Genomic DNA, 24,472 nt, shown 5'->3' with positions numbered 1-24,472 from the left:
GGGGTCATACCAGGCACCTTAAATAAAGTGCCAAGCCAGTGTGCAGCAGCTGTAGATAAGAAAACTCCTTTTTTATGAATAATTAGGAATGGGCAGGAACATAAAATGCAAATCTATGATATAACCACAGTTCTGGTCACTGTGGCGCAAAATGGATATTGTAGAGCTTAAAAAGATTCCAAAATCAGCAACCGAAATGATCAAGAAGGGGCTGGAGCAACACCCCTATGAGGAAGGATAACATCTGGGACTTGGTGGTTTTTAAAAAGCTGAGCAAAAGGCAGGGGAGACACGAGAGGCATCTATAAAATTATGAATGGTGTGAGGAAAGTAGATACGTTTTTCTCACTCTTTATAACTTTAGAACTTGGGAACGGTCCCATGCAACAGAATGGAGAAAAACTTTCCTCCCTCTTGCGTAACTGTGGAACTCATCGACATCCAAAGAAGTTGAATGTCTGTTGGAAGATCAAGGGCAGACCAGAGGATGTTTTTCACCCAGCACACAGCTAAATAAACCATGGAATTCAATCCCTCAAGAAGAAGAGAAGAGTTTGGACTTGATATCATGCCTTTCACTCCCCTTAAAGGTAAAGGTAAAGGGACCCCTGACCATTAGGTCCAGTTGTGACTGACTCTGGGGTTGCGGTGCTCATCTCGCTCTATAGGCCGAGGGAGCCGGCATACAGCTTCTGAGTCATGTGGCCAGCATGACTAAGCCGCTTCTGGTGAACCAGAGCAGCGCACAGAAACGCCGTTTACCTTCCCACCGGAGTGGTACCTATTTATCTACTTGCACTTTGACGTGCTTTCGAACTGCTAGGTTGGCAGGAGCAGGGACCGAGCAACAGGAGCTCATCCCGTCGTGGGGATTCGAACCGCCGACCCTCTGATCAGCAAGTCCTAGGCTCTGTGGTTTAACCCACAGCGCCACACGCATCCCTTTCACTCCCCTTAAGGAGTCTCAAAGCGGCTAACATTCTCCTTTCCCTTCCTCTCCCACAACAAACACTCTGTGAGATCAGTGAGGCTGAGAGACTTCAGAAATGTGTAACTGGCCCAAGGTCACCCAGCAGCTGCATGTGGAGGAGCGGGGAAGTGAACCCGGTTCACCGGATTACAAATCTACCGCTCTTAACCACTACACCATGATGCCTCCCAAGCTATCTCTCAAGAGGCGACATTGGCCACCAACAGTGGATGGTTAGGCAAATTCATGGAGGGGAAGGCTAAAAATGGCTAAATTCCGCCTCTTGCTCCGAAGGCATTGTGCCTCTCAATATCAGTTGCCAGGAATCGTGAATGCTGTTGCACTGAGGTCTGCCATGCAGGCTTCCCACTGGCTGGCCACTGTGAGAACAGGATCAGCATCTGGACCGGCACACCTCTCTGTTGAGAGCCTGGAGAATGAGCAGGAAGAGGCAGGTAGAAAAAGGAAGAGACTCAGAAGGACAGCGGAGCATTTAAGGACAGGGAGGGACCAGAAACAGCGGCTGCTCAATCCAGACCCCCACACAGCCCATGGGTTAGAGCCTGGTGCCGATACTGTAATGCCAAGGTTGCAGGTTCGATCCTCGCAGGGGGCAAATTCACGCATTTCAGGGGATTGGTCTAGACGACCCTCAGGGTCCCATCCAATTTAGTGACTCTATGTATCTATGCAACACCCTAAAGCTCAGCACAAATTCGCTTTGACACGCGTTTCTAGGACCAAGGTCTATTTCCTTAGCTCTCACCTGCACAAAATAAAACTTTTAAGCCGCGATAAATCGCTTACAACCTTCTGGCTGGGACAAGACGCTTCGCTCGAGGCGCCAGTGGCGTAGCGTGGGGGGTGCAGGGGGGGCCTGCCGCACCGGGCGCAACATCTGGGGGTTAGGGTTAGGGGGCGCAAATCCACGGGTTAGGGGGCGCAAATTACTTGCCTTGCCCCGGGTGCTGACAACCCACGCTACGCCACTGCGAGGCGCCACGCAGGGCTCAAACCAGCCTCAGGGTAGGACCTCGTCTCCCCTTTTGAATCCCCCAAACAGCCCTTGCGCCTTTAAGAGCTGCCCAGAGGGAGCAATTGCGCCAGCTGCGCTTCCCCTCCACCACCGCACACAGACACAAAAACAGCTGCATCGCCAGGAGGACGCGCGCACCTGGCGAGAGATTCGCCCTTAGAGGCGCAGGGTCTGCGCATTGCATCTGTGCAGCTTTGCTGCAGGAATTCAAACGCCCCCTCTCCCCAACCCCTAATAGCTAAGCCTTAAAGGAGAAGGGTGGACGTCTAACTTTTCCTTCCAGAGACCGGACACGCTCCCACGCTTTCTCCCCTCTCACCCAGAAGTTGTCCTTGAAAAGAGTCTCCCGCATGGTGGCTGCAACAGGTTAGATCCCCACCTCTTCTGTGCCAGGTGCGCAAAAAGTGCCCAGGCTGCTGTTGCTGCTGCTGCTGCTGCCCGGCCGAGCTGCTCCACGCAAGTTCCTCAATTCTCCGTGCCTTCTTCCACCCCCCCCCTCCCTTCCCTGCTTCCCTTTTCTGCTGGGTCTTAAAGCCGGTGCACGCGCAAAAAAGAAAAGAAAAAAGGAACCCATTCTTCCCCTCTGAATTGGACAAAAGGGGAAGGGCCGGGGATGGTTAGGCCCCTGAGATGGAGTTGGTGCCCGCTAGCAAAATGCCTTTAAAAAGTTGTGCAGAAGGTGGGGGAAATTCATAGAGCACCTTCAAGATCGCTGTGAAGGTTTAAAGACGTCAGCAGGATTGTTATAACACTTATAACATTAACAAGGTTAATGTTAAAAGTGAATTTGAAAAAAAATGTAATTGGATGCAGTAAAAAGAACGGATAAATATTGGAAACTGAGGGAGAGGGAAGTCCGGGTATTCAAGTAATCCCAGATGTGCAAAAAGTTGGAAATGTTTTAAATGCAAATAACACTGTTGAAAAATGCTAAAAAAATAAAAAAATAAAAAAGTTGTGTAGAAGGATTTCTCTGTGTGTGTAGCTTCTCATAGAGGGCTAAGAAATGCATGCTCAAATTTCCTCTTTTTTGCACAAATTGTAAAAAAAATGGAGTTTGAGGCTTTTCCTTGACTTGGGGGAGGGTAATCTGAGGACTACTCCAGAGCACGGACAGTGCCATCCTTTAATATGTGGTTACTCAAAAATGACTGAGTTTAATGGGGTGTTAATAATAATTATAGTTATTTTATTTTGCCCAGCCTTCACCTGAAGGTCCCAGGGCAGGTTACAATTAAAACACAATGTTTTAATTGGGTGGGGGGAGGCTGGTTCCTAACAATTGTGTACATGATCTTAATTTTCACAAGTCAGGTTAAAGAGGTCCAAAATAAAGCTGCATACTCACTATACAGTGGTACCTTGGGTTACATGCGCTTCCGGTTACAGACTCCGCTAACCCAGAAATAGGGTTTCTGGGTTAAGAACTTTGCTTCAGGATGAGAACAGAAATCGTGCTCTGGCGGCAGTGGGAGGCCCCATTAGCTAAAATGGTGCTTCAGGTTAAGAATAGTTTCAGGTTAAGAATGGATGTGAGGAAGTCTAAAGATTATGAAAATATGATTTATGAATAACTCTATCTTATTTGTATTTTCTTTTCTTATTATTTCCTTTTCTTATAATCTTACTTTGATCCTTTTTGTTTGTTATGTGTTTGGTGGTATGTTTGTTGTTTAAAAATTGTAATAAATATCTTTTTTTTTATAAAAAAAAGAATGGACTTCCAGAACGAATTAAGTTCTTAACCCAAGGTACCACTGTACATTTAAAACACCCGCTCCAAGAACCTTGGGAATTGTAGTTCACTCCTCACAGAACTATACTTCGCGGTAACTTTAACAAATTTGCAGCAACAGGTCCCAATAAATATATACTATGCATATTTATAACTCAGAGCAACACTTTACAGTGGTAACTCAGGTTAAGTACTTAATTCGTTCCAGATGTCCGTTCCTAACCTGAAACTGTTCTTAACCTGAAGCACCACTTTATCTAATGGGGCCTCCTGCTGCTGCCGCCGCGCCGCTGGAGCACGATTTCTGTTCTCATCCTGAAGCAAAGTTCTTAACCTGAAGCACTATTTCTGGGTTAACGGAGTCTGTAACCTGAAGCGTATGTAACCTGAGATACCACTGTATAAGTCTGATGACATGGACTATAGTCCATAAAAGTTTATAGCATAATTTGTTTGTCTTTTACCGTATCGCAGAAGTTTCTTGTTTTGCTGCAAAACCTTTGCTGCAAATCTTTACCATGTTTACTTAGACTTTAACCGCCATTGATTTCAGTGGGCTTTACTTCCAAGAAAGCAGGTTTGGATTATATAGCTATAGGATTGTGGTTAGAACTGTAGTTTATCCCTAAGAGAGAAAAAGTTCCCAGCGACTTTAACAAACTACAATTCCCATAATTTGTTGATAGAAGCCATGTCCCTTAAATGTATTATGTGGTATTTGTCCTGAGAGTAATAATGCATATAGCATTGGGCCACACAGCTGCAGTCCTTAGGCACACTGTCTTGAGAGTAACTCCCATTGGAAATGAAAATTCATTTGGAGTAAAGGCAGCACTCCTGCACATACTTACATGTGAGTAAGCCACATTGAACTCTGATTTACTTCCAAGTAAGCATTGTTTGCTATAGCTCCTAAAGGCACTACTTCCTTGAATGCAAAAGTTGTTTAGTCTCAACATGGTTAGGGTGGGACTGTTAAGATTGTGGTCTTTCTGGTGTAGTTCTGATTGATAGGTGGCAAACATTCAACAGGTGGAGCTCTCCCTTACTATTGCCCAGGAAAAGGCTGCATCGGTTGAATTTCCATGTGCTTCACAGATAGAGGAGCCCTGTCAGACAAAAAAGGTGGCAACGCTGTGCTTAGCAACAGAAGCTTTATTTAGGAGCAGAGGTGAGTTGGGAGGATCAGCTGGAGTGTTGGCAAGATCAGGGAACATTTGCAGGTGCTAATTAACTCCAGTTTTCAAGTTGCTTGTTACACACAAAACACTTTCAGACGCAGTAGATTGTGGGAAGAAGAGGTGCTGTGCTCTGAAGGAAGAATGGTTTCTGGCAAGGGTATGCAGTTAAGAGAAACCAGAAGCCTGTGATTTTCACAATTGCTTATCCCAGGATAAAAAGAGAAAAAGTCTTTTAAAAAATGCACGCTGACCTTGCTAGCCAGGTTGCCAAATGCAAAAGAGCAAATGATTCCATCCCACCCCTTTTAAAATTCTGGAAGAAACACAATTTGAGCCAGTCTAGCTTCTCAGGCAAGGCTCAGAAAAGCTGCCCTTGCTTATTTTTCCTCTTTGTCAATCATATTTAGTGTATTTTTTTTAATCCCACCCACCTTTCCTCCAAGCATGAAGTAGCACACATAGTTCTCCTCTACATGTTACCCTCACAATAACCCTGTGAGGTACAATGGCCTGTGAGATGAGCAGCAAAGGTCTGCCCGTGAACAGTGGCGTAGCGTGGGTTGTCAGCACCCGGGGCAAGGCAAGTAATTTGCACCCCCTAACCCGTGGATTTGCGCCCCCTAACCCCCAGATGTTGTGCCCGGTGCGTCCAGCACCCCTGCACCCCCCACACTACGCCACTGCCTGTGAATGCCATGGCTGAGTGGAGATTTGAATCCAGGGCTTGCTGGTCGTTGTTTGAGACTCTTAACTGCTACATAACCACCCCCATCGTTCAGTCCGGACATTGAGGTCCAGCGCTGAGGGCCTTCTGGTGGTTCCCTCACTGCGAGAAGCCAAGTTACAGGGAACCAGGCAGAGGGCCTTCTCGGTAGTGGCACCCGCCCTGTGGAACGCCCTCCCACCAGATGTCAAAGAGGGGAAAAAACTACAGTGGTACCTCTGGATGTGAACGGGATCTGTTCCGGAGCCCCATACGCACCCTGAAGAGAACGCAACCGTGTCTGTGCGTGCGCAGGTCACGATTTGCCGCTTCTGCGCATGTGCATGATGTCATTTTGAACATCTGTGCATGCACGAGCGGCGAAACCCAGAAGTAACGTATTCCGTTACTTCCGGGTCACCATGGAGTGCGACCCAAAAACGCTCAGCCTGAAGCAACTTTAACCCGAGGTATGACTGTACCAGACTTTTAGAAGACATCTGAAGGCAGCCCTGTTTAGGGAAGCTTTTAATGCTTAATAGGTTATTGTATTTTAATATTCTGTTGGAAGCCACCCAGAGTGGCTGGGGAAACCCAGCCAGATGGGTGGGGTATAAATAATAAATTCTTATTATTTACTTAACAAAAGTATTTAATAACTGAGGGGGGTGGGAGCGTTCTTAATTTAAGAGCACGAGAAGAGTTTGCTGGAGCAGACAAGTGAGCTGCCTCGTTCTGGATCTGGTTCTCGCAGTGGCCAACTAGATGCCCGTGGTTAATCCCAAAAGCAGAGTCTGAGCATAACAGCGGTCTCCCCGCCTGTGATGCCCAGCCACTGGTATTCCAAAGCATTACTGCCTCTAGCAATGTGGTAAAACACAGTCATCAGGTTTAGCAGCCAACGACAGTCTCATCCTGCACAAATTTGTCTAATCCTCTTTGAAAGCCATCCTCATTCGTGGCCGTCTCCTGTGGAAGTGAGTTCCAGAGTTTAACACTGCAGGATGAAGACCTGTACAGTGGTACCTCTGGTTACAAACGCTTCAGGTTACAGACTCCGCTAACCCAGAAGTAGTACCTCAAGTTAAGAACTTTACTTCAGGATGAGAACAGAAATCGTGTGGCGGCGGCACAGCGGCAGAGGGATGCCCCATTAGCTAAAGTGGTACCTCAGGTTAAGAACAGTTTCAGGTTAAGAACAGACCTCCAGAACGAATGAAGTTCTTAACCTGAGGTACCACTGTAAAGTGCCCAGATGTCGTCCCCCCCTTTTTCCCTTTTAAGTAAAAGCTGAAAACTTTGTGATTGTGAAGTTCCGTCTTGAGAAACGATTAAAATGATTAAAGGCTGTATTTGCAAGTACCGGTAAACCACCCACCACTGGAACATGGAAATTACAGGAGCATTACTTATGCAAAGTTTGCAACGAGAGGCATTGCAATCCACAACGTGTCAGATGCTGTTGGCACAGAATGAAGACTCCACCTGTTCTCCCGGTTTGCCTGGCCTGACAAGAGTTACTAAAAATACGGCTGAACAATGAGGAAGGTCGGACAGGACAATCGCCTAGTTTGTTTCCAGGTTATGACAGTAAGAATGCATGCAAGAGGAAGTCCCAAGCGCACAAACACACCCTCTCTGTTGCCGATAACTCAACCCCAGGAGGAATGCTTCCAAAGAGGGGTCAGCAACTAGAAGCCCTCAAAACTAATCCGTCCTCCCACAAGGGATGGGCACTTCACTTTACCACATTGCCAGCCCAGAAGCCAAAGAGGGTTCTGTAGTAAGTGCTGTCCTTTTGCATCAGAAGTTGTCTGCAGAAGGGTGAAGTACAGTGGTACCTCGGGTTAAGTACTTAATTTGTTCCAGAGGTCCGTTCTTAACCTGAAACTGTTCTTAACCTGAAGCACTACTTTAGCTAATGCGGCCTCCCACTGCCGTCGCGCCACCAGAGCACGATTTCTGTTCTCATCATGAAGCAAAGTTCTTAACCCGAGGTACTATTTCTGGGTTAGCGGAGTCTGCAACCTGAAGCGCATGTAACCTGAAGCGTATGTAACCCGAGGTACCACTGTAAAAGGGTGTTAAGGCAAGTTTCCATGACCCACCACACAGCTACCCCCAGGTAATCTTGTTCCTCATCAGGCCACTAAGATTTTGCTAGCTAAGGGCAGGGAGGCAGATTTCACATGGCTGTAAGCGAATAAGGGGTTTGGTGGGCGAACGGCCTACAAGCTGTGCTTTACTACCACTTCGTGTGTGTCTTTGTATGCATGTGTGAACAGGGGGCAAATAAAGGTCAGAAAGCTGCTTGTGTACCAGTGTCTAAGAGACTGAGCTATGAGTCAGGATGTTCCTTGTTGCAAAAGGCCCGATCCTACCCTAAACCAGCGACAGTCTGAAAGCACCCCTAGACAATCACAACAGGCTAACATGAAGCTAATTTATGAAGACACAGACTGCTGGAATGCTCTGGCTGGCATCATCTCACAGCAGCCCAGGTTGGATATTTAACATTATGAGATGGCAGAATGGACTGTACAAATCAAACTGCAAGGGAAGAGACCATTTTTATTGGTCCCTTGAGTAAAAACAACTAGAAGCAGAAAACAAGCCATTTGGGAGAAGCAATTTATTCTCCCTGCTGTCTCTACTCTATTTTATCTTTTACAGCATTTGTAAATTTGATCCGCAACTGCATTGGAACTGTTCATTCTACCAGAACTTTGTAGCCCAAAAATGGAAATTACCAACAATAGAGGAGTGGCAGACGAAGATGGTTGATTATGTGGAACTAGCAAAACTGACCTGTACGATCCAAAATCAGGAGGAAACAAAATTCCAAAAAGAGTGGAGTAAATTTATGGAGTACATAAAATAATAGCTGTAGAAATTTGAAGCCTGCAAGACTCTGAAAGAATTCTTACGATGTAGACAGGATTGGATACAATAAGAAACTGTGGAGAAGTAACTGACATAAGAAAACCTGTTGAAGGGAGGGAAGGAAGTCGATGCTCAGCGGAGTGTGGGGAAAGAATGTGGGTAAATGACTGTTGAATTTTACTGTATTTTGTTTGTATTAAATGAAACACCAATAAAAAGCATTTACAAAAAAAAAGAAAAAGAAAAAAGGAACTGTTCATTCTACCCTGAATCAGGAGTCTACCACCCCATTCTGTTAGATCCAGCCTCAAGCTACGATCTCTACCTGCTGCCTGATCTTTTCCGTTGCCTGAGCCAGGGATTAAATCTGGGCGGTTGTCTGCCTGCAAAGGATGTGCTTGTCATTAGATTGAAATGCTTTTGCCCAGTCCCTGGAAAATGTCCAAGATGACCCATGTAAGCCCCAAAGGACCTCTAAGCCAGAACTCACAAGAAAGATTTAAGACTTCTTCCAAAATCACCTGTGCTTCCTTTCCCTTTCCAACCATCGCTTTCTTACCTCCTTTGGCAGAGATGTTTCTTTGAAGAACGTTCTTTCCACTGTAGAAAAAGTATTCCATATTAAATCCATGAGCCTTTCTGTCCTCTTTTCCTTTCTGTCTCTCCTGCACCCAAGAAGGCTGCCTTGCTGTAATGTGCGACTGAGTGTAAGGAACAGACCTGAATGAAACTGGGTGTCCTGGGAGGATTCACCCGCAAGCATCATATTACAGCAAGGAAGTCTATGGAGCAAGACTATGGAGGTGGGGAAAACACCAGCAGGAAGGTGTACTTTCCTGGAAAGTGTCTCCAGGAAGCTGCACAATTATTGGATTAGTGACATCCCTAAATCCAGGTGCAACGTGGGGATGAACACACAAAATGATACCATGGTGGTGGCTGTTATCCCTCTGCTTGAAGAGACAATGGAGTGTGCCTCCAGGGGTGAAGACAAACCGTTGGTTTAACAGCACCAAAGTGACCTCCCTGGGTTAAAAAAAGGAAAGGACCCCTTTACGGTTTAGTCCAGTCAAAGGACTATGGGGTGCAGCGTTAATCTTGCTTCAAGGCCAAGATTAGACCTGTTTAGACCACAGTTTCACTCACGTCCCTGGGACACAAGCCTGGGCAGTGGCTATGGAGGTTCTGGGTTACCCAGATGAGAAGACCCCCCTCTTGGCCATGCTGATGTGGTCCAAAGGAAAGCAGCAGAAGACTTTTGGCACCAGCTTGGCCACAGGAGTTGCCAGAAGAGAACAAGGCACCATACAACTGTCTCAGTGACTCCACTCCAGATTCGCATAGGGTTTACTCCTTAGCCTTTTCTTCTTCCAAAGATATCCCACAAGGCAGCGGAGGTTTAGCAGCAGCGAAACTAGGCTTTCTTTCACCCGGGTCAAAGACCCAGTTTGGCACACACAAACCCATACTCATTTGTGTACATACACCCACAGGTTGGTGTTAGGATATTGATGTTCCGTTCCACCTAAACAGATGTGTGGAGCTGTTGTATGTCTGTTTAAATTCCAGCACAGCTTGCTGGGAAGTTCCATTTGTGAATAGCTTTTGCTTTATGCTTCTTGCTCTTGGACATGAAAGAGAGCAGACATGTTTTCTTTGTCCTGATCTATGCTGAATAAACTGCTTGTAAATATGCTTTATGGGATGCGGGTGGCGCTGTGGGTTAAACCACAGAAGCTAGGACTTGCCAATTAGAAGGTCGGCGGTTCGAAGCCCCTCAACGGTGTGAGCTCCCGTTGCTCGGACCCTGCTGCTGCCAACCTAGCAATTCGAAAGCACGTCAAAGTGCAAGTAGATAAATAGGTACTGCTCCAGCGGGAAGGTAAAGGGCGTTTCCGTGCGCTGCTCTGGTTCGCTAGAAGTGGCTTAGTCATGCTGGCCACATGACCTGGAAGCTGTATGCCGGCTCCCTCGGCCAATAAAGCGAGATGAGCGCTGCAACCCCAGAGTCGGTCACGACTGGACCTAATAGTCAGGGGTCCCTTTACCTTTAAATATGCTTTACATACGCCTCTGTCCGCCCTTCCATCGCGAAGTTTTGTTATTTCTGCTGGCTTGCGCGCTCAGCTTCTGAAAGGCTTCTGAAGCTCTGAGTCACATTTTTTGATGCAGAACTGAGGACTGGAGTTCGACAGGCTGCCGGCCGGTGGGCTGGAGCCAGCTAGGGGTCTGCCAATTGCCCCCGTTCCCTTGGACGCATCGCAACAGTTGGGAACCTTAATGGCGCCCCTCTGGAGGCTCCGTCGGGGCAAAAAACAAACCCCCGCTAGCCCCCCGTAGGTACAGCACTGGTTTAGGACCAGAATTTTCCTTCTCCTAGGTGGGCTACCTTCCCAAGTTGACGAGTCCCATGTGCCCCTCACTACAGCACGTGCAGAAACTGCCTTCTTAACTGCTGGACCCACTATTGGTCTCGTCTGTTCAATCCACCAGAGCCTGTCTTCACATGCAGGTGAAGTCCTTAACTCATAGAGGATTTGAGACCCATCGGCTACCCTCACCTGGTTTAGCCAGCCAGTCAGAGCCATTCCTGGGGTGCGGCCGCTGTTGCATGCTGACAGCTTCTAGAAGTCACAGGTGAGAGCAGAGTGCATGGTAGGGACCAAAGGTGGACAAACTACCCCAGAAGGAGCACATCATGTCCCTCACCAGAGGTACTACTCCTCCCCTAACACCCCATGGCATGGCAAAGCAGTTATTTTTCTCTTACCACCAGGAACAACTCCACAGTAGTGGTACCTTGGTTTAAGAACAGTCTGGTTTAAGAATGATTTGGTTTACAAACTCCGCAAAACCGGAAAGTGTCCTGGTTTGAGAACATTACCTTGGTATAAGAACAGAATCAGAACGGTGGAAGGGCACCGGCGGTGGGAGGCCTCATTAGGGAAAGCGCGCCTCGGTTTAAGAACGGACTTCTGGAACGGATTAAGTTTGTAAGCCGAGGTACCACTGTACAATGAAATGTTTTATTTGACCCCGGGGGGGGGATACCTACCCCCTCTTCCAACAAGATCCAAGGGTTAGTGGGTGACGCTTTGGGTCAATCACGTATCTGCAATCTGAACCCTCAGTGTTGGCTTAAAATATATTACAATGTATGATGTCAGGGATTTCGAAAAGGGAGCTGGAAATGTGTGCTCTGGTTGTGCAAGCCACAGCGCAGGTGAACAAGATGGAACACTGGCCTTCCGTCACATACGCGACTTCTGATGGAAGAGGGAAAAGCCATGGGCTAGGAAGGAAACTTTGACTGTCTGGAAATGGAATGTATGTGTCAGGTTTCTTTGTAGGGTGGATGAACTCTGGGGCTTTTCCATGTGTGACTCCTCTAATCTTGTGCCTCTTGATCATCTCCAAAGTTGCTCAAACTGGAGACCTTAAAGCCATTATTTGACTCTCACATACCCAATACACCGTGCACACATGCTGAGAGGTGTGGATCTAATCTCTAGGCAGGGGTTCCCAAAACATGGCTCACAGGCTTCATTCACCTGGTCTGCAGTGTGCCATTGGATTTGTGGCTTGAGAGGGAATATCTATCACCTTAAATACTCTTAAATTGTAATTGTATTGCTTCTTTTATTTCTTATATTGCATCTGATATTGAATGTTATGGAATTGTAAAACAATAAAATACAATTACAAATCATCCAGCAATGACTAGGACAGAAAAATCACTAGGTGGTCCGTAAAGACCTTTAGCAATTTTCAAGTGGTCCATGGAGTGAGGAGAACGTCTAGTCACCATTGCTCTAAGGCCTCATTTGCACATTACAGTAGTACCTCGGGTTAAGTACTTAATTTGTTCCGGAGGTCCGTTCTTAACCTGAAGCACAACTTTAGCTAATGGGGCCTCCTGCTGCTGCCACGCCACTGGAGCACGATTTCTGTTCTCATCCTGAAGCAAAGTTCTTAACCCGAGGTAATATTTCTGGGTTAGCGGAGTCTGAAACCTGAAGCGTCTGTAACCTGAGGTACCACTGTACTGGCAGAGGGCTGTTGCATGGGAGATTCAAAACTCCTCTGGTCACGTTGTTGGGGAGTAGGAGAGACTGCTGTCTTAGAACAAGTGTGGGGAACCTGTGGCCCTAGATACATGGGTGAACTGCAATTCCCATTATCCTATGCTGACTGAGGTTGATGGGAGTTGGGGGTACAGCAACACCAGGATGACAACAGGTTGCCCATCACTGCCTTCTTAGTTCCCATAGCACCACATTACCTGAAATGAAAAGGCAGGGAGGCTAAGCAAGAAGATCTAGAGTGAGCATGGCAAACATTTATGGTCAGGAAACTCACAGGTCCAGAGTCATGGCCTTCCCCTGCCTAGTGCTCTCCAGTTTTGAACTTTGTAATTCCCACCATTCCTGACCATTGGCTACAGTACCTAGGATTGATGGGAGTCGTAGCCTAAAATACCTAGAATGTATCTGGTTGGGTAAAGTCAAAATAGGAAAAAGGTTGGATTGTGGGGTGTTAAGGAATAGGAAAGGCTAGAAAGAGGTGGTGAAGGAGGAAACAAGTTCTGAGGGAGTATATTATCTAAGTTCTAGGAAAGGGCTGGGTGCTATGAACTACAAGGCAGTGGAGAAGGACAGCAGCTTGGGAAGCTGGGCAGTTGGTTTCAAGGAGTCAAATGAACACAGCCAAAGCAGCAGGCATGTTCATGTAACACAATGTTTTCATGTATTTTATTGCACAGCGCCCTAGGGTTTATTTTCTGTACATGTGCTGCCCTCTACTGGTCCATACATTTAATGTACTGGTTCTGCTGGCTAGGGGTGATGGAAATTGTAGTCCAAAACAGCTGGAGGCCAAAGTTTGTGAAACTCTGTTCTAGAGTCAAAGGAAAAGCACCTCCCAGTCAAACAAGCCGTGTAATCCTAAACGTGCAAACTGGAGAACCACGTCTCTCCCCCACCCTCCAGCTAAGGGCAGTTTTAGGTGCTTGAAAACACGCCAGAGTTGGATGTGATGTCTCATTGAGGGATGAAGGCAGAAGCAAAGTTTCAAGGTGCAGCAGATGCCACCAACCTGTTTGCACATAGGCCTGAATACACACATGGTAAAATATATAGCTGTGTTGAGATGTTTGTGCACCTGTGTTTTGGAGAAGTGGCCTGTTTGTGTTTCTTTCCAATACTCCCCCCCCCCTCTACAAGGCCAAAACATTTCTAAAAGGGGTGAGACTAGTTTTCTGGCAATGTGTCGTCAGGCGAAGTGCTTTTTGGAGGCTGATGTGCCACCTAAGGTGGTTCCCTCATTGGTGAACTGTCTCTGATTAGTGGTGTGGACAATGAAAGGAAAAACAGGCTGTTCAAAACTTGTGGCCCCCTGAGTAAACCCCTTTTAGAATGGGGCAGGGGTACAGTTTAGCCTGTACAAGCAGCTTGTACAATGGATTAAAACTCTGCTGCCCATTTTGAAGCCACCCAAACCCACCTTCCCATCCTACTATTCCAACCATCTAACCCCCCTCAGACCTTTAGCACTAATTTTACACGTGTAGCAAAACCACATTATCAACCCCAGGTTAGAAAGTCTGAGCAGTATGGCAAAGAGGCAAAGCAACTCTCCCACATGTGTGTTTAAGGGCAAACAGCCTTTAAAAGAAAGCTTTTGTTCTTTAATTGATAGTGTGCAATGTTTGCACTGAGTCTTAAAAGTATTACCCTAACGAAAAATAAGTATGGTTTGCAAGATTTTATTTGCCATGTACACACCTATGTTGGTTGCCAGCAGGTCACTATCGCAGCGAGCACTATGGCCACAAGACTTCTTTACATGGAACTTTTAATGAGATCTGTACATTCAACTCACACATACCTTTTATTAAGCCTCTGGTAAAAAATGGAACCAGAGTGCTACCACCGTTCAGTGACAAAATATGCCTTGTATAGAGAACTGTCAAAGAGTTTATGCTTCAAATGTTGCCAGGAAATTTGTGACTATTTCCTTCAGCTTGGCTTCAGTTTGTTCAGAGATCTTCCCATCAGTCCTGTCAAGGCAAAACCAACCAAATTTCAACTCTCATCCACAGCAGTAGCAACTACTCCTTCACTTCAACCCTTTTGCAGCGACTTCTTATGCCACCAGCTTTCTCTTTCCCCCACCCCCACCATTATCCATAAATCGCCATATTTAACAATATTATAAAATGAACCTAAATATTAAATGCAGTGCTGTGCGCCATCCAAAGGCAGATTCTTAAAGCAGCTCTTCCAGGTGAAACTTAGCACTGTTTTTATAAAGTCATTGCTGCTCTTTAACAATAATGCTCAGAACTATAAGAACTTTCAGTTGTTCAAAGCCACAGTCATTCCATAAAAATGTATGACTGCCTCACAAGCAAGTGGAAGTTTCTAGTCTATTTTACCTGATTGTGGAGAGGAGGGCCTGGTGCTGGCTCAGAACGTGAGCAAGGAAAGCACTCTCGAATTTGGTGATCTTGCTGGGCTCCAGCTTGTCCAGGTGGCCTCTGACCCCAGCATAGATAACTGCAACTTGTTCCTCAATAGCCATGGGAACTAGAGAGAGAAATGTGCAAACTTAGAAGATTGTCCAGAAGGAATAAAGCAGACGTTGGGCTGAAAAATGTTCCTCACCCTCGTGTGACATGGGGAGGGTGTGGTAGAACCAGAAGTCATGCAGAATTCTTACCATATTGTCCTTGTTTAAGCAGCTCAGTCAGTCGTACACCACGATTGAGCAGCTGCTGAGTAGCAGCATCCAGATCTGACCCAAACTGGGCAAAAGCAGCTACTTCACGGTACTGAGCCAGTTCCAGCTTCATGGTACCGGCCACCTAGAGAAAGGAGTGGACAGGCTTATTGCCTTTTCTGGGCAAATCATTCTGAACACTTTCCGCTTGCCAGTCTATGTCTTCAGCTACCTCCTGGACCATCAGAATTGCTATGACAATATAGGAGTGGTCAGTTAACTATCTAGATTAAATATGGCATTGTCAGGGATAGGCAGGCTTCAAGGCCTGGGCAAACAACTGTGCTTTTACTAGGATGCCAAGGTCCACCAACTGGTGCTAGGTACAAAATGGCAGCTCAGCGGCCCAACACAGGCTTAGAATTAAGGAACAAGCTGCCACCATACATTTCTCAGTACCAGAACTAAGCTCACAATGCTTTCATACAGAAGTTGTCATTCGTTTCAGCAGTTATCATCCACAGCAGCTAAATTTAGTGCCTTTTTGTTACTGTCATTGTTAATCAGTGAGATTAATGATATTAGTCAGGTATCATTACCAATATATTGCAAGTCACTCAAGAGTACTCTCTTGTCCTACAGAAATTATTGTTAAAAGTCAGAGGAGCCAGGACCAGGATGTATAACAATTTGACAAAAATGGTCTAAGCAGAATTGATACAGAAAAGGTCTCGCATATTATGCTATTGCTCAAGAAATTTCCAACCTTGGTTTTGCTAAACTGGCCTCCACTTAAAACTTTTACTAAACCGATTCCTGCAGAGACAGCAGCATGGAATATGCATTCCTGTATGTTAACCAGAGAATACTCACTGGCTTGCCACGTGAGCCTCTTTTATTCAACAGTTCTGATTGAGATAATGAAATGCTAGAAAAGACCGATACTGCTGCTATGATCCTGCATCCCAACACAACAAACTGAATGCTTAGCTATCCATAGTGTCAATATAATTAAGATTTTACACTTACCTGCTTCATAGCCCTTGTCTGAGCAGCAGAACCAACACGAGACACAGACAGACCAACGTTGATGGCTGGGCGGATACCTTTGTAGAACAGCTCAGTTTCCAAGAAGATCTGTGGGGGAAACCAATATTTAATTTTACCAGACACTAATGTGACTAAAGAAGTGCAATTGGGCCCAATATGGACTTCAGGTCATCCTAAACCATTCTGTATGCGGATTCTCAATTAAGTTCTTTGGGAATCCTACCTGACCATCGGTGATAGAGATTACATTGGTTGGAATGTAGGCTGACACATCACCAGCTTGAGTCTCGATGACAGGAAGGGCAGTCAGAGAGCCACCTCCAAAGGAATCGTTCATTTTGGCTGCTCTTTCCAAAAGGCGGGAGTGCAGGTAGAATACATCACCGGGGTAGGCCTCTCGGCCAGGTGGACGACGCAGCAACAGGGACATCTGGCGGTAGGCAACAGCCTGTTGACACAAGAAAGATGTTACATCTGTTTCCCTGGCTCCAAGAATCTTCTTAAGGTCCAAGTTTGTGCCCCCCAAATTAAGAAGCCAATAGCACATTCAAACCTGTTTGGATAAGTCATCATAGATAATCAAAGCATGTTTGCCATTGTCTCTGAAGTATTCGCCCATGGAGCAGCCAGAATAAGGAGCCAAATACTGGAGGGGGGCAGCGTCTGAGGCTGTAGCAGAGACCACAATAGTGTATTTCATGGCATCTGGAAAAAAATGGTTTAAAACAGTTTTGTCAGTGTCGGTTTCTAATTAAATGGAAATGGAAACAGATTGGCTAACAGCCATTCGGTTACTAGATTTTGCCCCATCACACCATACCATTTTCTCACAGTATTTCAAAGTGGGGGACTTTGCTACAGTAAATGGCAGAGTTTACAAAAGTGTGTCAGTTCTCTTTGTATCTGCAGGAACTAGGGGGGAATGTTTTCTCCTATTTGTCTTTACCCCGGCACACTGTAAGTTGTGCGAGTTTAGCATTCAACAGAAATAAAATTAAGCTGCAGTTTCAGAAAAGCAAAGCAGGTATTTAAGTAACAGAGCTTAGTACCAAGGAAATTGAACTTGGCAAAAATTCTGCTGTCAATAACCTCTAAGCTGTGTACACAAAACAGTTATAGATCAATCATACGCAGATAAAAACAGTTCAAAAAACATTTATGCTATCCATTTCCACAGACTTCACTTCCATCTAGGAAGTTTGTGCAAAATACATAAATACCTGCATCAGTGAGCCTCTTCACCAGTTGAGCAACAGTGGATCTTTTCTGGCCAATTGCAACATAAATACAGTACAGTTTCTTCTTTTCATCAGTCCCATCGTTAAATCGTTTTTGGTTGATGATGGTATCAATAGCAATTGAAGTTTTCCTGCAAGGAGAATAGCAAGTCAGTTAGCATCATTTTCCACAGCCTGTCCAAAGCTTTTATAAAGGATTTCAAGCTATATTTTGGGGAACTCCAGAGTTCCTCATTGAGGAAATTATTATATTATTTATTAAATTTATGTACCACTATTTATCTGAAGATCACAAGGCAGTTTACAACATAATTGTGTGCAAGCATAATAATCATGGACAAGCTTCTCTGCCTATATGAATCTTATTTTACAATGAGCTGAATATAATCAGGAATTCATTGGCAGTTCGTTGTAGAGCCAGTGCACTGCCTGAATGGGGTACACCTAAAAAAACATGCCCCAGAACCTTCTACAAAGCCCAGGAGATTTGAGACAGGGGCATTCGGGTCCTTGGCCAACAAATCAATGCGTTAAAGGGATCTCTGGAAAATGGGAGCTTTGAGACACTTTTCTTAATTCCCAGGGCACTTTTTTAATCACAGAAAACTTAACAGCAGTTAGGACAAAGCAGTTTGAGTTAGGCAAGACAGTAGCTCCTTACCCTGTCTGCCTGTCTCCAATAATCAGCTCACGCTGACCACGACCAATTGGTACCAAGCTGTCTACGGCCTTGATGCCAGTTTGCATGGGCTCTCGCACAGAGATTCTAGGAATGATCCCAGGTGCCTTCAGACCAACCCTCCTGCGAATCTTGGAAGCGATGGCACCCTTTAAAAGGAAGACAACATTGTCATTTTCCCAAATTTGCTCACTACTGATAACCGATACGCAAAAGCAGTAAACATTGTTGCCACACCAACCTTTCCATCGATGGCATTTCCCAGTGCGTCTACAACACGTCCCAGCAACTCTTCACCAACTGGGACATCCACAATGGCTCCTGTTCTCTTCACAACGTCCCCTTCCTTAATCAACCTGTCATTACCAAATACGACGACACCAACGTTGTCAGGCTCCAAGTTCAAGGACATACCCTAGAAAGAAAGTTAATTTAAGAAGGAATTGAAAAGATGCCTTCATGAGACACTCCAGTCAACTGTTGACAGGGCAGATTCCCACAACCAACTGAAGTATACCAAGCTATAAGGTTTGAAAACAGTATCAGACAGTGATGATACTACCATATAGGATATGCTATGGCTGAGCACATTAGGTTAGAGCTATAATCACAGTAGCAGGTGTCTTATCTTCAGTGAGCAAAGCCTCTTTGTAACAAGTTGATTTTAAACCACATTTCCAGTCCCAACATTATTCATAATCAAGTACCTTTCACAATGTAACTAAAGGGTATGAAGAGACCTTCAAACCAAGAATAACAAGTTTTACACAGGTACTTAAATAAAAACACAGATGCAATGAAAACAAAACCCACCTTAAGCCCAGAAGAGAACTCAACCATTTCTTCTGCTTGAACATTCCTGAGGCCATACACACGGGCAATACCATCACCAATGGAAAGCACACGGCCAGTTTCTTGAAGCTCAGCAGAGGTGTCAGCGCCCAGAATGCGCTCTTCAAGAATTGAGGATACTTCAGCAGTGCCTGGCAGAATTTAAGTCATGACAATGAAATTTCCTGTGCCACCAGGAGACTCATTAGAATCTTAGCTCACTTTGCATCAAAAGTGACATTTCTGGTAGTCTGGATTAACCAAGATAGGTTAGGTCTGAATCTTGTTTATAGCACATCCTTCTGTGTGGTGTGGTGACAAGACTCTATCTAGTCTATGAAAGATCAGGTGTCCATCTCTAATCTGGCCAATGTCACGCAAGACACCATATATAGAGAGAACAGATCTACAATTGCAAAAGCAAAAAACCCCCAATTTATTGTTTTATCTTCCTTTGGTGGATCTATCACACCCTCACACCCTTTAGACAAGGTTTTCAAGGTGTATTTGAACATTTGACTCACCTTTCTACAAATTACTCAAGGAAGCTTGCATGAGTTAGGCAAGCTGGATGGAATGCTTAACAGTTTCATTTCTTGATTCTGTACACTCATGGATTAGATTTAGCTAAATGGTAATCAAAGTGGTCTTCTATTTGCCCAACTGCCGCTATTTCTTAAAACCCCAACAGACAATTAAAACTTTAGTTAATATGCCTATTCCAAAACATTTAGAAGCGTAACCAGTTAGGTAATTGCTATACAGTACTACATAAAAGGATATATTTCTTTCAGTTCCAAATGTTTCACCAAATCAATGCTTAGCTGCAATTAACAGTGATCACTACAGTACTTTATTACCAAAGTTGAGTTTCCAAATATTTATTTTTACTCACCTGTTTTCTGTGGACTTGTTTTGGAGGCATGGAGGTTCCTTGTTGCAACAAATGATGCACCCAAAGCATTCCGAGAAACCTAGCACAAAGAAAATTTTGACTTTTACGTTTAACTTATCACTTTCTTGACATTTATGAAATCACACTCCTGTTTTTGCTACTCCTCACTCCATCTCCCTGCAGGGTTTACTTAATCCCAGTTATCAGCTCTTACATATCAGCTATTGATTATTTCGACCATAAAGGTATGTTACTGGTATACAGTATCTCAATGGTGGCGAACTATGGCAAGCGTGCCAGAGGGGGCACTCAGAGCCCTCTCTGTGGGCATGCACGCAATCACCCCAGCACAGAGTTCGCCAGAGTTTGTTACAAGAAAGCCAGAGGGAGGCGGGGCCGGGCTGCTCCCCTCCCATTCTCCATGCGCGCTTGAGGACATTTCTCACATCACCCGCACCTCTGCCCAGCCCAGCTGCTCCCGCTCCATTCTGCACCCCTAGACTGAGTCAGGCAGAGCCAGCCAAGTGCATCACTTGAACTGCTCCTCATGCTCCAAGCATGTATGAGTTGTTGTTTTTCTAAACTGAAACTTCAGTATTAAGGTTAAATTGCCATGTTGGCACTTTGCAATAAATAAGTGAATTTTGGGTTGCAGTTTGGGCACTCGGTCTCTAAAAGGTTCTCCATCACCGCAGTATCTGGAACAGGTAGACATACGGTACAGAACATTTCTAGTATGCAGGTTTACTTGGGATTATACACCAACTGTAGCCAATGGGGCTTTCTCCTGGGTAGAAATGCATAAGATTGTAGCTTTAGATTCAATACTGCTGCAAGTGACTTTAACAAGTAAGGTTTTGGCACCATTAACACAGAGAAAGAAGATACAAAATCTTAATGATTTGTATAGACTACTTAATATTAGTGGCTAGAAGGTATTGCAAGAGAAATAACCAGCCCAAATGTCTTGATTTTAGTGGCATCCTCCATTCCCCTTCTGTAGAATCCTACAGAAGGGCCTAGCTCCCTGCCATCTGAAAAGTTTCTTTCATAGATTCACTCTTGCACAAACCTATTCACAGGACAAAAGAAATGCCTATATAGTCACAGTACTGAAAATTGGGAATATATGGGGAAATTGCAGACACGCTCTTGGATAGAGACATCCAGGTGTTGTTATTTTTTTTATAAAAAAAGCTCTCTCCCATATAAGGCCTTGAATTTGAAATTGGATGCAAATATTTGTTGCTCTTTTCAAGCACTCTGTGGGAATTATGAAATACTGTATTTTTTGCTCTATAAGACTCACTTTTTCCCTCCTAAAAAGAAAGGGGAAATGTGTGTGCGTCTTATGGAGCGAATGCAGGCTGCACAGCTATCCCAGAAGCAAGAGGGATTGCTGCTTTCGCTGCGCAGCGATCCCTCTTGTTGTTCTGGCTTCTGAGATTCAGAATATTTTTTTTCTTGTTTTCCTCCTCCAAAATCTAGGTGCGTCTTACAGAGCGAAAAATACAGTAATTTTATTTGAGGTGCCTTTTCTAAAGAATGACCTTCAGTACAATCTACCAGCAATACTGCACATGGACTCTCTCAACACTAATTGGTCAAAAAGAATAACAAGGACAAATACATCAACTCTGTAAAGTAATGGCAAATGTGAAGACGCTCAGGACTGTGAAGAGCTGATGGAACTGTCAAATATGTAGCAGCAGTCACAGCTGTGAAACCTAGGGCTGCACCACCAAAGTATATTGCTAGAATGAAGATTTACACTGAAATATTTATCAAGAATGAATGATGTATTAGTGCTTTTCTATTGTAAACTGCCCTGTGATCTGCTGAGGAAGGGCAACATAAATTTTAAATAAATAATATTTGTAAATAATCAAAATAAAGAAGATATAAGATATAAACCTATCTTTCAAAACAGAGGAGGAAGAACTCTAGGACTTTCCACCACTAACAGGCTTTCAAGACATGTAGATCTACAGGGGAGACCCCAAACCCCAAGTTTAAGTTCCCAAACTTGTCTGGGAGACAGTTTTCTCAATCCCTGACTAAACGCAAAAGGTGAGCAAATACAGCTCATAAAAAAGGCAATGCCAAAGGATTCTCTTATTAGATGCCACCAAGGTCACAAATACCAAAAGACGATGCTGTGCTGACACCACCACAAGCACTGTCATCTTGCAAGGTAAGGCAAGTATGCCTGCAACAGCAGCCACCTCTCTCCTACCCAGGAGCCCATGCACACTCCATGTATCCACAAGGATTTCCCCTTGTGTGGAGGGCATTCCCCTCTCTCTTTCCCCCTCTGTCCTCATCTGGGTTCTGGTCACTGCAGGATCAGCAGCTGCAGGTCTGCCTGGCATTCTGTCTTTACAGGCTTTCAATTCCATTTTAAAGACATTTAAACTTCTCAATATTCTAATCTGTCATGTGTGGTCCAGTTGAGATTCCTGCATTGCAGGGGACTGGACTAGATGACTCTCTCAGGGTCTTCTCCAACTCTACCATTCTGTGGCGACTGTAGATGCAGAAACTGAAATGCTTTGAAAGTCTAAACTTAAGAAATTGAACGGAGGCATTGCGGGTGACGGGGACTGGATAACATGTTCAGCACCCTCAAAGGGAAAAGGAGCCCAACTGCATTTCTGCCCAAGATGTTTGCAGCTCAGAGAGGAGCAAATCGGGGGTGAAAGTGCCTCTCCTGCAACCTTTAAAAAAGAAACGGCGGAATATTGGAGGAACAACCATTACTATCGCTATTTATTGATTACCATTGACAACCAACCACCCTTGCTTTCCAATGCCTAGTACAGCTGCGCATTATAAGTCATCGCAGAAACAGAATAAATCACAATCGCATGGCTTTATTTAAAAAGGAGAATCACCGGGCACAGGGCCTTTGCTCTCTGACCCCCACCAACGTGCAGCGGCTGAAGGGGACCCGTTTCCCTTCGCAGTGACCTTGCCAGGCCTCCAGGGGCGAAGGGAAGCGAGAGGACGGGAAGCTCCACCGACCTCGCTCCCCTTCCCGCCGTGGAGCCCAGGGACACGCGAGGAGGGCGAGGCAGCCTCGCAGGGGAGCGAGGCCCGCAACAGCCCGGAGCCTCCCCTCCTCAATGTCACCCGCAGGGCCCCAAGATGGCGGCGCCGACGGCCGCCTCACACGGACCTCCCTCCCTCCCTCCGCTCCCGCCTCTCTCTCACCAGGCCGGCCTGCCGGGGCAGGGCGCGGGCGAGGGCGGCGGCTACGCGCACGGACAGCATCGCGGCGGGAGAGGGCGGCGGAGAACCAAGGGAGAGAAGGAGACGCCGCTACTGCCGCTGCCGCTTCTTCTTGCTTCTCTTGCAGCCGCCGCAGCCGCCTCACGTCAGGGACCCGCGGACAAAATGGCCGCCACGCAGCGCCGCCCCCTTTTTGCCGGAAGAGGCCACGCCCCCTTTCCTTCAGCCTGGCGGAGAGGAGAAAGTCATGACCCGGAAGCACTTCTGCTGCCTTTCGCCACCTTTTACCTCAGTTCAATTTATTATTATTATTATTATTATTATTATTATTATTATTATTATTATTATTATTATTATTATTATTATTATTAATATTAATATTATTACTATCAATTATTATTAAATTATTAATATAATTAAATATAATAAAAATAAAAATATTGACATTATTATATCGGTCCGGTTTCTTTATCTGCAGCTATGCCTGAAATTTCTCTTCATGTGTGCGATTAAGGGGGGGGGGCGTTGTTGGACTCCAACTCCCAGAGGTCCCCCTCCGACACGGCCGGTTGTTAGGCATGCTGGGAGTTGGAGTCCAGTCGGGTCGTCTGGCATCCCGACGGTCTCCCTCGCGAGGGCAGACCACGCCCACCCAGACGCGAAGGTCGTCCAAGGGGGAGGCGCGGTCCAAACGGACTAACCCCACCCCTTTGGTGTAAACTGCCGGCGAAGGAGGCGTATCCGACGTCCTGACCACGCCCCTTCCAAACTGCCCCGGATCCACGTGGCTCGCTGCTCAGTGCTGCGTTGTCAGCTGCACTGGAGCAGCCATTTGATTTGAGCCTCGGCATAATAACCCTGGTTTCCCTCTGCCTTGCATGATCAGGGCTTTTGCCCTAGTGAGTGAAGCTCCTCTGAGCACGTGCAGAGTGCTTATCGCTCCTGACACTAAAATCGCTGCGCTCCTAATCCCAAATGCCTGAGAATAACCCCATTTCAAGTCATTGGAAGTTACTCCTGAGTAAACGCGGCCAGGACCGCGGCCCTCATTGCCAGTTCCCTATTTCTTAGGGAGGGAGGGAGGGAGGACGGGTGCGTCTTCTGTTTATAATAATATTTGGAAAAACACATTAAGTAGGCACACCTCAAATGCGACAAAAATATATTCTCTTCATAATACTGTTACATACTACGGTATGTATTACTGTGCGTTTATTCAGTAAACCACCCTCGGATGGATGATGATAATAAAATAATAATTCGTAATAATAATATTGAAAAGATAGGCATCTTCAATAAATATGATGGAAGCACTGTATA

At 45.5% G+C, this 24,472-nt stretch overlaps 2 protein-coding genes and 1 long non-coding RNA gene across 7 annotated transcripts in view; 1 reads left to right on the top strand and 2 right to left on the bottom strand.

Moving 5' to 3' along the window:
* Positions 1-9,223, bottom strand: part of PSTPIP2 (proline-serine-threonine phosphatase interacting protein 2) — a 58,092-nt gene extending 48,869 nt beyond the window's left edge. The window contains exon 1 of one of the 3 annotated variants that reach the window (XM_083466167.1): positions 9,068-9,223. In XM_083466167.1, the coding sequence (XP_083322293.1) occupies positions 9,068-9,139 (72 nt within the window). In that variant the 5' untranslated portion in view covers positions 9,140-9,223. Of the gene's footprint in view, positions 1-2,325; positions 2,661-9,067 lie in introns of those variants that run through there. The other 2 variants (XM_083466168.1, XM_083466169.1) reach the window with 2 other exon arrangements.
* On the top strand, positions 1,963-9,058 carry LOC310689102. Of its 2 annotated transcripts, none has more exons than XR_014517320.1 (3): positions 1,963-1,996; positions 6,380-6,496; positions 8,299-9,058. It is a non-coding gene; the product is annotated as an uncharacterized lncRNA (long non-coding RNA). The 2 variants fall into 2 exon arrangements; XR_014517321.1 differs by having other exon boundaries at positions 6,380-6,514.
* A 5,033-nt stretch (positions 9,224-14,256) lies between the features above and the next one.
* On the bottom strand, positions 14,257-23,385 carry ATP5F1A (ATP synthase F1 subunit alpha). Of its 2 annotated transcripts, none has more exons than XM_083466042.1 (12): positions 23,135-23,385; positions 19,922-20,000; positions 19,009-19,178; positions 18,437-18,610; positions 18,178-18,344; positions 17,499-17,647; positions 16,832-16,983; positions 16,502-16,726; positions 16,258-16,365; positions 15,229-15,373; positions 14,945-15,095; positions 14,257-14,566 (listed from the first exon to the last, which is right to left on the bottom strand). In XM_083466042.1, the coding sequence occupies exons 1-12, from the start codon at positions 23,192-23,194 to the stop codon at positions 14,485-14,487; spliced, it is 1,662 nt and encodes a 553-aa protein (XP_083322168.1). In that variant the 5' UTR covers positions 23,195-23,385; the 3' UTR covers positions 14,257-14,484. The 2 variants fall into 2 exon arrangements, with proteins under 2 accessions (XP_083322168.1, XP_083322169.1); XM_083466043.1 differs by having other exon boundaries at positions 19,922-21,203; positions 21,435-23,297.
* Positions 23,386-24,472: the final 1,087 nt, after the last annotated feature.

Source organism: Podarcis liolepis (assembly GCF_965112155.1).
Source record: "Podarcis liolepis genome assembly, chromosome: 11".
Lineage (NCBI taxonomy): Eukaryota > Metazoa > Chordata > Lepidosauria > Squamata > Lacertidae > Podarcis > Podarcis liolepis.
This window is presented reverse-complemented; position numbering and strand designations above follow the sequence as displayed.